Source organism: Athene cunicularia, assembly GCF_003259725.1.
Source record: "Athene cunicularia isolate RWA chromosome 1 unlocalized genomic scaffold, athCun1 chr1_part2, whole genome shotgun sequence".
Classification (NCBI taxonomy): domain Eukaryota; kingdom Metazoa; phylum Chordata; class Aves; order Strigiformes; family Strigidae; genus Athene; species Athene cunicularia.
The window spans coordinates 39,776,723-39,789,147 of NW_020799092.1; the positions used below are offsets into that span (position 1 = coordinate 39,776,723).

Genomic DNA, 12,425 nt, shown 5'->3' on the forward strand with positions numbered 1-12,425 from the left:
TCTGATTTTATGGTATTTGTCTCTCACTATTCATTCAGTTCTGAAATCTTAAAGTATTCTATTATCAGCATTTTGCTTGTTTTTTATGAACTTTGAAAAGAATGTGCCCTCTCCTCCTTGTGCCAGTGACACCTGTACTCCAGGAACCATTAGGAGTAGCAGTGAAATGAACAGCCTGAATTCATTTTCTGCAAATAATCAAGATGGCAGCTCCATAAATAAGTTTCAGAAAGATCCCATGTACGAAATCCTCATTTTTCTCATAATAGACAAAATTCAATAATATCTCCTACATAATCTTGATGCCAAATAAGAATGAAAAATTAAGAAATGAGCTTTACTGCCATTTATAGAGGGTAATAAGAACTCTTAATACAACCTCAGCTGGTCAATCGAGAAAGGCATTGGGGCAGGACAGCAGACATGACCAGGGAGAAAGCAATGATGAGGTGTGTCTAGGATGACTGCTGCATGATGAAACTTTAACATAAATGGCTAAACATATAAACCCAGAATTAATTTATTTGCTAATTTACCCAAATATATCTACAACTCTGTACTGCAGCTTACTAGACTATTATTTAGAATTAAATCAGACCTGAGTCTTACAGTTATTTTTACATTTTTTTATTACAGTTTCCTGTACAGCCTCCAGTCCCATTTTAATGTTTTGACAGTTATTCACTAAGCCAAGGAGAGGGAAATACATCTTTTGCTGAATATATGCAAACAGAATGTGAAGCAAGTTTGCACAGAACATTGGGTTGTAGCCTGAATCATCATACAGTTTCGAGCTCCTGGTTTGGGGGATTATCAGTCAGCTGTACACAGTGAATCAAATTTAGAGGTTTTGAGTACCAGCTAGTGAGGCCAAATGGAGTTGCAAGCCAGCCAAACATTTCAGAATAAGGTTGGTATAGAAATGTAACTTTTTATCCAATTACAATGTAAGACAGCAAAGAGCATTAAAAATATGAAATAACTTCCAATTAAAGAGTAATGTTAGTTTCCCGGATTCAATGCATTGAGCTATTACAGCTATTCAAGATTATAACAGAAGCATTAACAGCAATTCACTATTCAGTCAGATGTATGCTGGAATTTCATTGGATTTTTGCTGGTTTATTTACCTTGCTGGCAGAACGAGGTCTTATGTACATACAGGAATGTGTTCTTCTGAAACACATCTAGATCATCTTGCTTTTACAAAGATGTTTATTAAGTAAACTAATGCTGACTGATGTTGTTTTATTTGTGTAGTTAGTGTCAGTATCTTGACGTTTAAATTCTCCACCCAAAAGCTGTTGCTGTCTTGCATTCCCATAGTCTTTCTAGAAGTTGCTTACTGAAAATGTATGGCAGATATTTTCCTAGCCTGTAGACAAAGGCCCAGATGGAAGAGAATTACGAGGGTGGAAGGAAAGAATCAATATATCTTATCAAGTCTTTTAATGCAATTTTGTTTTCAGAAGTGTAAGTGCCATTTTATCTGCTGTGTTTTACCCCCTTCTTCAGGTGTTGGAATTACTACATTTAAAATGCAGAATGTAAAAGCCGAGATGGTGTCTTTTTTGCCTCCTCGTAAACAGCTTAAAAATTCTGCAGGTTAAAGATAAATTGGGATAGAAAGTATAAGAACCAATTAAGACAGAGTGACTTTTACACACAGTGCAGTTATGAAAAAACAACTGTACTGTGATTATGCAAATCAGCCACTAACAACCAAAATGAGGGGATTTACATAACGGAGAAAAAAATTCTTCACAGTTATGCCTCAGTAACCTTACAGGATACTTGCACTTTAATTGTATGACTCATTGTAATAAAATGATCCCACTTGCTTTTTCTGGAGTGAAATATATGTTAGGACATTACCATTCTGAATGATTTGTGTGTTTCTGGAAGCCCACTCTCCTGTGGCGTATATTCCACTTTAAAGAGATACAAATCAATGACAAAAACCAGAATTTCTACTCGTATCAATCAAAATTTTAACTGGGTTTACATACTGCATCACTGCTCTTGAAGTAAATGTATACTAATACAAATGGTCCCTCTCTTCTCGGAACTTTTATTTCCTCATTCTATTAAATTAATCAATTTTTTACAAAATAAGACTTCTCTGGTGCATATATTACAGGAGGAAACATCAGTATAATTTAAATTGTACAGGCTCTATCTTGCAGTTTCAAAAGTGAAATCTTAATGGGAATTCTGATATTTTTAGTTAGTTAAGTATGTCTAGACTATTTAACTTGTGACTTTTATGTGTATAAATATATATTGTTTTAAAAAGATGACTGTTCTAATACAAGCCACATGGAAGGAACAGTATTTATTCAGCTGGGTGTAGTTTTCTGTACCTTTATTTTTGTCATAATGTATTCCACTTCTTGAATGGATTTTTTTTAATATAAGCATGACACGATGTTACATAATTTCTATGAAAAAACAGAAAGAGAAGACTATATATAAATTAGTCCTTACTATGGCTCAGCTTTTTTACTACTCTAAGTTGATTGCAGGTGAGCTTCTTCACAATACAGGTACATTCTATTCTATTATACATTCATTAAATCACAGTGGCTTATTTTCCATCTGCACACATCTTAGGCAGAGGCAAATAAAACATTTAAATATTTCTCTCTTGCACATAGACAACACAGCACTGAAAAAAAAAAATTCTCTTGAAGTAACTACTGAGCTTTCAAAACCTTCCCTGTACGTGAACTAGAAAACAGACTTGTCACTGATCTGCATAGATAGAGAACTTGCTGACTACAGTCAGGTCTTCAGTTTGAATCTACCAGAGGAAAAACCTGGTCCATGGTCTTAGGAGTGTTCTTAGACCCAGGTATCTGTGCTGTCCCAACTGGGCCTGTCCACCATATTTATTCTCTCTCACACAGCAAGAAATTCCCAGAAAGGCACTATAAAAACAGTTTGGATGGAACATACATTCTGCTCTGTTTTAAGAGATATTCTCAGAAAATTTGCAACCAGCTGTAAGAGGCAAGGTCTGACATCTTTTCTACCACAATTAAATCCTCAGCTTTGTAATAGGCTAACAACATCTCACTGACAACTCCCTACTGACATAAATCGAAAAAACAGTATGAAAATGCTGTAATCTTCCAATAGGGAAGTAAGGTCTCCTCTCCCCTCCTGTCCCCAATATTTTGAAAAGAGTCAACTTAAAACTTATTTGGTGATCTGTCTGTGTTAGTTTATAAATGAGAAGAAACACATACAGACCTGTCAGTTACAGTCTATTCATGTAGGATTTGTTCTTGGGTAAAATGGGGAAAACAATAGTTATTTGGGGATATAAAATGCTCCAACATGTCAATGGCACTATTTCATATTTAAGTATTTAAAAAACCACACATCCAAGCTCTCTGCCCCTTTGCAGTACAATGAAGATTCAACTTTCTTCTTGAAATGGCAAAATTTTTAAAAAAATGTATACAGCAGAATGTCATGTTAAACAGTTCCAGTATTTGATGAAGATGCTGGGAAGATCCAGTCACATCTGTAGTCTCTAGAAGGAGAGCAGACAATTGGCATGGGATCTGTGACTACTCCAGGCTCATTTCCCCACTCTAGAACAGAATTACTACATGATCTTGGATAAGAGTCCAGATTTCTAAAATGGGGGAAATATGTTCTGGTCTCACTGTCAGCACAAGGTACCACGTTCCACAGATACTATAATGTATTTCATAATGAATAAGACTTGTCTTATGGCCTAGTACACTTTTATTGGTAAGCATCTTCATCGTATAATAGTTGGGGGGGTTGTTTGTTTGTTTGTTTGTTTGGGTTTTTTTCATGAATAGAAAAAAACCCCAAAACTTTATTCAGTCTGATCTGGAAAGATTCTCCAGATTGGACTTTCCACTTGTTTTCATCATTGTTTTAAAAAAGTATGGCAGGAGTGCATTCAAAGTTCCTCTCTATCTACAGACGTTTTCCTAGACCTACCAATTACACAGCTCCTCATATTGGAAATCATTCACACTTCTGCTATGTTAAAATCTAAGCTTAAAAATAAAAGAATATCTACATAAAAGCGTCATCTACCTCATTTATACAGCACGGTGAGATAAAAATTAAAAGACAAATGTTTCAATGCTGACTGTTTCTTCCTCAAAGCCATCTTTTATTTTTAGCGCTTCCTTTTTCTTCTTCTAGTTTTGTTTGTCCCATGATATCATCAGGCAATTTCATTTCAGCATGGTCTGCACTGGACTGTGCAGATTACCAGACTAATGACATACGGACTTCTTACCACTGTAACACCTCTATTTTTGCAAGTGAGAATTTTGAATGACAGAGCAAACCTGTTTGCTATTAATTTTGCAAAAACCACACCTGCCAGATTGCCAACATCCTTTTCAGAGATTAAAAAATTGATTGATATTCTAATTTGTTATCTGTCTTTATCAGTCACACAACATTTCTTTACACAAATGATAACCTTCTAAAAATGAAAACTCTAAGATATGTTAAAATACCTTCCTGAAAGTATTTTACATTTATTTATTCTTATTAAAGACTCAATGATTCTCTAATATTTGCTATTAAAACACACATGCACACACAGCCTTCACCTTCATGTCTACAAAAGTACCAGAATTATCTGCTTGTATCAACAGGTAATTTTTCTGTCAGTAACATAAAGCATTTTTTTTTTAATTATATGAAACACCATTGACAATGAATTAGTTGTATATACCAGTTGTATCCATACTAAAACTTACTAAACAGGTTCAAGATCTCTAGTATAATCATAAACAGCAGCAAAAAAATAATGCTTATATTTTTTTTACAAATGTGAACAACCTTAGGCCTCCTTTGTATCAATATTTTCTAGCACAGACCAAAGAACCCTGATGACTTTAACCCTACTGACTTCACAGAAAGAGACATTGGTACTTTTAAAGTTTTCTACATGGTACAGGAACTCATGGAAACAATGTTCAATGGCTGATCTAATTGAATTACTGAGTGGAAAAGCATGGCTACCTTCATACTTTATTGATGCATTTTAGCTATTTCCTTGTTAAAAAGACATTTTCGCACTTTTCCTATATTTTCTAATCCCCAAAGATATACACTTTCCTTATTTTCTCAATATTTATGAGTTCTGGCCAAATTTTGCTTTAAGGTAATATGCACCCACACATTTATCCCCACATAAAACCCTAAGTGTTACTGTTAGGAAATATTTTGCTTGTTGGTCGTATGGTCGCTGTGAAGTTCTTTCATTCCAGTTTTGATGGTTAAGCAGTAATTAACCAGTAAAAATTACCAAGAAAATCTAACATATCAAAAATAGACTCAAATTACATATGAGTTTGACCCTGTTTTTTCTACTTCAATTAATTTTGAGGAGCTTACTAAACCAGATTTATCTTCTGATTTTTCTAGTTTTGACTAGAAAACATTTAGTATACTGTCTAAATAAATGCCAAAGAAAATGTCAAGTTAAATGTAATCTACCAACAGAAGCTTTTTAATCAATCAAGTTTTACTTACGTGGAATTTTGTTCAGTTCATTCATGAACTTCTCTTTTAACTTTGAAAATGCATCTTCTTTTCCTCCCCCTCCTCCGGGACTGGCTGGCTCAGTGACATTACTTGGAGGGGCTGCTGCTACTGTGGTAGCTGGTGGTGCTGCCAGGGCTTCATGATGACTTTCACTCACCATTTTAACCACTAGGTAAGCTGTTGGAATAAAAAAACCCAAAAGATAATGTGTAAACCATTGAAATGGATCTCTCATCACTAAAAGACTAAATATGCAGAATATAATTTGGTGATTATGCTTACTAGGTAAATTACGACTGGATCAGCATATTGCTTCATGTTCTTCATAAAATATTTATTAGACAAGAGAGAAAAGTCTTTTACAGGGTTAATTTCAGCTAGAATCATTTTATTGCTTAGAGTTCTTCTCCAATGGTGCTGCATTTTGAACTGCTGAATTTGAAGCCTCAAAATTCCTGTAAAACTCTCATGCAGATTTACGCTTTGCTCTTCGATTTTGAATGTATAAGCAAATTGGGTAATAACTGCTCCCTATGTGCAAATTTCACAGTGGATTTACAGAATTATTTTTCTATGAGAGTTAGAGAGGTATGGATCATGGCCAAAGTTTCTATATAAAATAAATGAAGTGATAAGGATATAACAAAAACACTTCAAGATTTCCTGTCAAAGTAATAACCTACTATTTCCTATTTAAACAAGTTGTATATGAAACGGAAACTGATTTGCATCCATTTTTATCTTCACTTATCAAAGGTACTTTTCCTTCCAGTTATTTCATGTGACATTTGCTATGGACAATATTCTCTTAAATTATTCAAATGTCTCATTGGTGTATTCATGAAGCTCCAACATCTGTAGGGTATCTAAATGCAACCATATTGAAATGTCTAAGAGGCTGTCACAAACATAATCCCACATCATTATATTTTTAATTTCAAGTTGTTTAACGGGCATTTTGCAAAACCTTTACTTTAGCATACATTATAAAACAAAGAATTTTGAGCCAGTGGGTTGAAGGTGAGATGACACCCACAAAGCATTTTCAAGTATCACCAGAAGGTTGGTTGAAATGTTTATATTGGTTTTGAACACACTCTTCTGATTTTCTGCCACATCCTAAATATTACTGATCTGAATAATTATTCTGTTTTCCTTAAAAAAAAAAGAGGGAGAAAGAGTTTGAGAGATAACAGTCATTATTGCTCTGAGTGTACAATTGCTCTCAGCCCTAAAAGGCATTTGGCCGTTGACCTTTTGCTGAGAAATTTAAATATCACCATAGGAAAAAAAGGGTAAACATCAAAATTAAAAGGGCATAGGAACGTCTGACTGCATGCAATATGATGAATCATGAGATTTTCTGCCTTAAGTGACTGTTTTCATGGATGTTGCGGAGAGTGCTCAAATCACTAAATCAAGATGAGAATTGGCTTCTAGTCCTTCAACTTTACTACTACAAGCCCACGGTCACGAAGACCTGTAAGCACAGACCTAACTGCAGGCAAAATGAACCTTTTAAAATCACCCTCACCATTTCTGCCATTAAACAGGGGTTTGCACACAAGTTTAGTCTGGAATAGAAGCCATTCTGAAATACTGTCATCCAATGAAAAAAAAAATTAACTAAATAGGGGACTGGCCTTCTTCTGAAGAAGCAATTTAGTGGATATTTTGCAGCAATTTTATTGATGCAGCACTGAATGAAGTGGTATTCCCTGCCTGCCCATCACTTCTGCCTTTGCCCTCATAGTCTCTAGCCTAATATAAAATCATGTTGATGTTGACACAGAATATGTATATGATACAGCTCCATAAATATTTCATAAGCATGCAGCAGTCTTATCTATTTGCCCATAACAACATGGGAGCAGTTCACTATCTAAAGCAGATCGAAGTCGATGGAAAGATTCCAGTTAATATCCATGAACTTTGGCTCAAGTTCGATGTCTGCAATGATTTCCCCACTTGCCTCCCAAAATAACATTGGGGAAAAACATGCAGTGCATAATTTGGTTAGTATGAAATAATGTGCCAGCTATTCCAGACTAGAAGACTTTTTCCATATGCTCTGATGAATGCCAAATACTATGAAGCAAAACATGCAGAGCCATCAGCTGTAAACATTAGCGCTGTTTTACATTACAGCATTCTGTCAATGAATGTCAGTTAAATCAGAAGAAAAGTTGTATGATATATCATAATTAAATCAAAATTAAATTGCTTAATTATAATATATTGCTTAATTATTTCAGGCCTGGCAGTTGACTGTTTTATTCTGTAATGGAAGACACAATTTGCAGTGATGACTTTCAGCTAATTAAAAATTAAGGCAAATGTAATTTATTTGCTTCTAGTTTCAGAGATATATTTTGAAAATATATTATGAGAAGAAATTTGAAGCTTTACACTTCCATTTATTTAAAAGAAGGAAAAAATAACACACCAGAGTATTCTTCTGAACTCCAGGAACAATCCTTGGTAGAGTCCTAATGCAGTTAGAGGTCACTACATCTAATGAGGCATGCACAAATGCTTTGAGATGTGCTACAGAGCCTTTGACCTTTATATGCCAGTGACACTGTCTTGATATTTTGAATGGGTGTGAAGGAGCTGAAAAAGAATCTTGTCTCAGAAAAAGCTTTCTGCAGTAAAAAATTTTCTTAAGAGCACATGCTCACTCCCTTATAGAGATAACATCTAATGGCTTTTATTATTGTAATGCTGCAGCTTTCCACAATAATGGTATAAACACTGTGATATTATTAGTGTCTGCAGAGCACTGAATAATTAGATTTAAATTAGCCTTTGACAAAAAAAGGGGTTACTTTAATGCTGCAGTGCACTGCTGAAGGTAAAGATCTACATAATACTAGCAGATTATTTGACATTTATGAAATTATAGTTGAAAGCAAAAATTTCATAAAAAAAGAAATGTCATAGAATTCAATTATGATTTTCAATTCAGTATTCACAAGATGATTATACTGCTAGGTATGAAACATTACATATTTCATGTGCAACATACAGCCATAAATAAAAGTACATTCATAGTCATACATAAAAATACAATTTACTTTACATGCTTCTACAAAACACAGCATAGACAATATTCCCTGAGCATGCCAATTCTTTGGTATACCACTGCCCAGCCATTCTATTGCCATAAAATCATTATAAGACATGTAAAACAAAACAAAGAACAAATACATGGAATACTTCAACGTAATGCTTGTTGTCTCTATACAGAAGTAGTAAGTGTTGAATGAAAATCTAGAGATGATGATTTGAACCCTTGAGGAGGTCAGGGGTTGTCTCTATACAGAAGTAGTAAGTGTACAGAAGGGGTTGTCTCTATACAGAAGTAGTAAGTGTACAGAAGTAGTAAGTGTCCTTGAAGAGGTCAGGGGTTGTCTCTATACAGAAGTAGTAAGTGTTGAATGAAAATCTAGAGATGATGATTTGAACCCTTGAGGAGGTCAGGGGTTTAGAGCCTTACTTCCCTCTGACAAAAATAAGTCACAGCTCAAACTTCTACATTACTCCTACATGACTTCCTCTGAAAATGAAGCATCTGAGTAATATACAAATGGAGATTCATAAGCAAGAGATTTCCCTATGGAGGAACAACGTATTGGCTGACTGCCTTAGTATGCTGCTATGGATCCTGATGGTGAGAGTCCATTGGAAAGCACCTCTTAAGGGAGTGGTAAAGTAGTAACTACTCTTAAGAGAGAATTAACGAAGAGGAGTAAGACTTTAGCATGGATGATTACAAAGCATGGAGTAAACTCTGGAAATCAGAGCTGAAAGAACATGTTCCAAGGGCAACAGCCTTTATTTGCAAATATTCTGGCATATCCAAGATATGGACTAATCCCATGGGAAATTTTTACTTGTTTTAGCCCAAAGGGGAGCAAAGCAAATTTGAACGGTTTTTATGTGGTTAAATTACAGCAAGTATACCACAGCAGTGGCTAAAGGACTTAGTGAATACTTTATCTCATGGAAATAAAATTGGTGACATTCCTTCTACATGGTGGATTTCAGACAATTTAATTTTGGTTATTCTTCCTCTTATCTGCTGAATACAAACTGGGTGGAGTGAGACAGCAAATAGGTCAGACATACCATGCTGATCAAATCATTCCCTGCCAATGAGAAATTTCCTGAAAAGTGTCCTTTTACCTTTTTGCCTCTCAAATTTTTCTGCCATACTAGAAATTAAAATTAATGAAATTATTCAAAACATGCAAACATAGTGTTACTATGAGTAAATGTATAAGTTTTCAGAAGTAATTGTCATCATTTGTTCAATGTTTAATGCTGTAACTGTAGTAGAGCTGGTCACTGTACCTCAGTAAGCCTGAAGAGCTGTAAGTTTGGATCTATATTGTTAAACAGTATTTCCTGGATAGCTTATCTTCTCAGCATCCTAAACATGTTCACCTCAGCAGTTACACCCAGCTTGAAATGTAATCACAAAATTTATCCAAGAAAGAAAAAAAAAAAACCCAAACACGTTAACATCGGTTGTGTTCCTCTGTCATTTTTGTTTACAGCTCCTGTGCACTGAAAGAAATAAATTATTAGCTTTCAGTGCTGATATGCCATGGGTAAGTATGCAGTGCTACCAGTGAAAGGTTTGACACCAGACTGAAAATTTACCCTATTCCATTATACTGTTTTTGATGAAATTAATTAATCATTAAGAAGATGAGAACATTACCAGAATGTCTAAAGATATCTACAATAAACGATCTCTTCCTAGATTTAAGTATTCTGGGATGTTAATAATACATCTTTACTAATTCATCTTCCTATTAATGAAATACACTATCTTTCTAGCTTCAGTAATGGACATTTATTTTAAAAGACAAGCTCAGAAAAGAGACTTTCTTGGTTTTTTATACAGATGGGTCTGTAAGTACATTTTCAGAAGAATGGAAGGTCATGGAAAAGATGTCATATCAGACAGCCTTTTCACCACTACCACAAAAGCTTACAATGCAATCCACATTTAGTATTGCTTTACAGATGGTACATGAAAGGCTCAATATTTCATGGGGATAAAAGTTCTGATAAAGAAGCTTGGTAGGTGAATTGAGGTGTCCTGTCTGTGCCGCTACCAATGCACAAGAAATGTCCCAGCAAACCCCCATAGAATCACTCCTGCACCTCTTTTAGTGGAGGAGAGTCATTTCTCCCGCTGTCATATGTAAAACATCAACTGACGCTTTCTAGACCCCAGCTGTATATTGGCTCTTTAAAGCTGTTTTCCAGTGCATGCTACTAATACCACACCAATAGTTTAATTGGCTTGAGAGAATGAACAAGATAAAGCACCTAAACCTATCCCCCAAAAGCCCAAGGCTACTTTTAGAAATTACTATGCCAGCGTGTCCTGCCAAAGGTCCTGAAACAGCTAGTTAGACTCAGTTATCTACAGCACAGTCCTAGACCAGGCAACAAATCTTCCCAATATTAGACATGAGCTCAGTATCAGTCTCCAGAATTTGTTTAGAATAGAAACAAAAATTTTTGGAAAAACAACTGAAAGACACTAACTTGATGACCAAATCCAAACTCACTGTCATAGGAAAACGAACTACTGTAAGATTTTCAGTCTAATATTTATACTGAAAAACCTCTTATCTGAGTATGAGTTATATCCAAATAATATCCAAAGCTTTGTGTAGTTTTCTTAACCTATTTCACATTTTAAAATTCACTGTATATCTAATAAATGTAGAATATATATAGAATAGGCATAGAATGGTTCACAGTTCTCTGTCATGATAAACACATTTATTTAACTGAAATAATTACAACATACAATTTCATCTCTAAGTATGTTTCAAAGCTAACCATATGATGTCACAGAAAACAATCTACCCAGTGGACCATCTGAGTATTTCAGGAGGGATATGAACACTGTCAACACTGGAGAAAGACAAATACCTCAAGTACATGGCACAATCTACAGGTTTCCTTTTCAGCTTCCTAGTCACCCATTATTAAATACAGCAGAACTGTTCAACATATAGGGCTCTGAAATATCTTACACTGCAGGGTCTGTGCGAGAGAAACTTTAGCTCAGATATTCAGAAAGAGCCTCAGTCTGATATGTAATCTATGAACAGCTGATCACTGTATATTTTGCAGCAACAAGATATGCAAAATGGTATTTTCAGACTCACTCCTTACGCTGTTGATAAGACTGCTGTTAATTTAAATGAGAACAGTGAAGCCAACACTATTTTCTTTCCAGCTAAAAGTCATAATTTTCTGACTGCACTTTAAACTTCCACTCCTGCAACTCAGAAGAGCACACGGGAGCCAGAGGAGACACGGCAGCTTACAGAGAAACATAAAAATTAAGAGCAAAGAGCCTTGCAGTAAGTCAAGAGTGGTGAATCCCCTGTATATGTTCACTATATAAATGCCTGTTTCCCTGACAATGTTCTGAAATGCTTATTTTCCCCTAAGTATATTATTTCTTAGTCATGCATTTCTTTTGATTTTTAGATGTAATGGGGCAAGAGACAGCCCTGTCTCTCTGGATGTTGACATTGTTGTCATGTTTCAGCAGCAGTGAGGTTACTAAATCTGTCAAAGCATTAGAATATGTATAATTTAACCCCTCCATTTTCCTCTACCACTGCAAATGCTGCTTGAAAATGACAGAGGTCTTTGATAAGGAAAGAAAGAGAAAGAGAGAAAGAGAGAGAGAAAGAGAGAAAGAGAGAAAGAGAGAAAGAGAGAAAGAGAGAAAAAGAGAGAAAGAGAGAAAGAGAGAAAGAGAGAAAGAGAGAAAGAAGGGAGGGAGGGAGACGGAAGGAAGGAAGGAAGGAAGGAAGGAAGGAAAGAAG

The 12,425-nt window shown here is 35.2% G+C and overlaps 1 protein-coding gene across 5 annotated transcripts in view; it reads right to left on the minus strand.

The window, feature by feature from the left end:
• Positions 1–12,425, minus strand: part of SYT1 (synaptotagmin 1) — a 277,485-nt gene that overhangs the window by 125,264 nt on the left and 139,796 nt on the right. For 4 of the 5 annotated variants that reach the window (XM_026865087.1, XM_026865070.1, XM_026865078.1 and 1 more), the window contains one exon: positions 5,542–5,730. In XM_026865087.1, coding sequence (XP_026720888.1) covers positions 5,542–5,713 — 172 coding nt within the window. In that variant the 5' untranslated portion in view covers positions 5,714–5,730. Of the gene's footprint in view, positions 1–5,541; positions 5,731–11,488; positions 11,497–12,425 lie in introns of those variants that run through there. The other variant, XM_026865095.1, reaches the window with a different exon arrangement.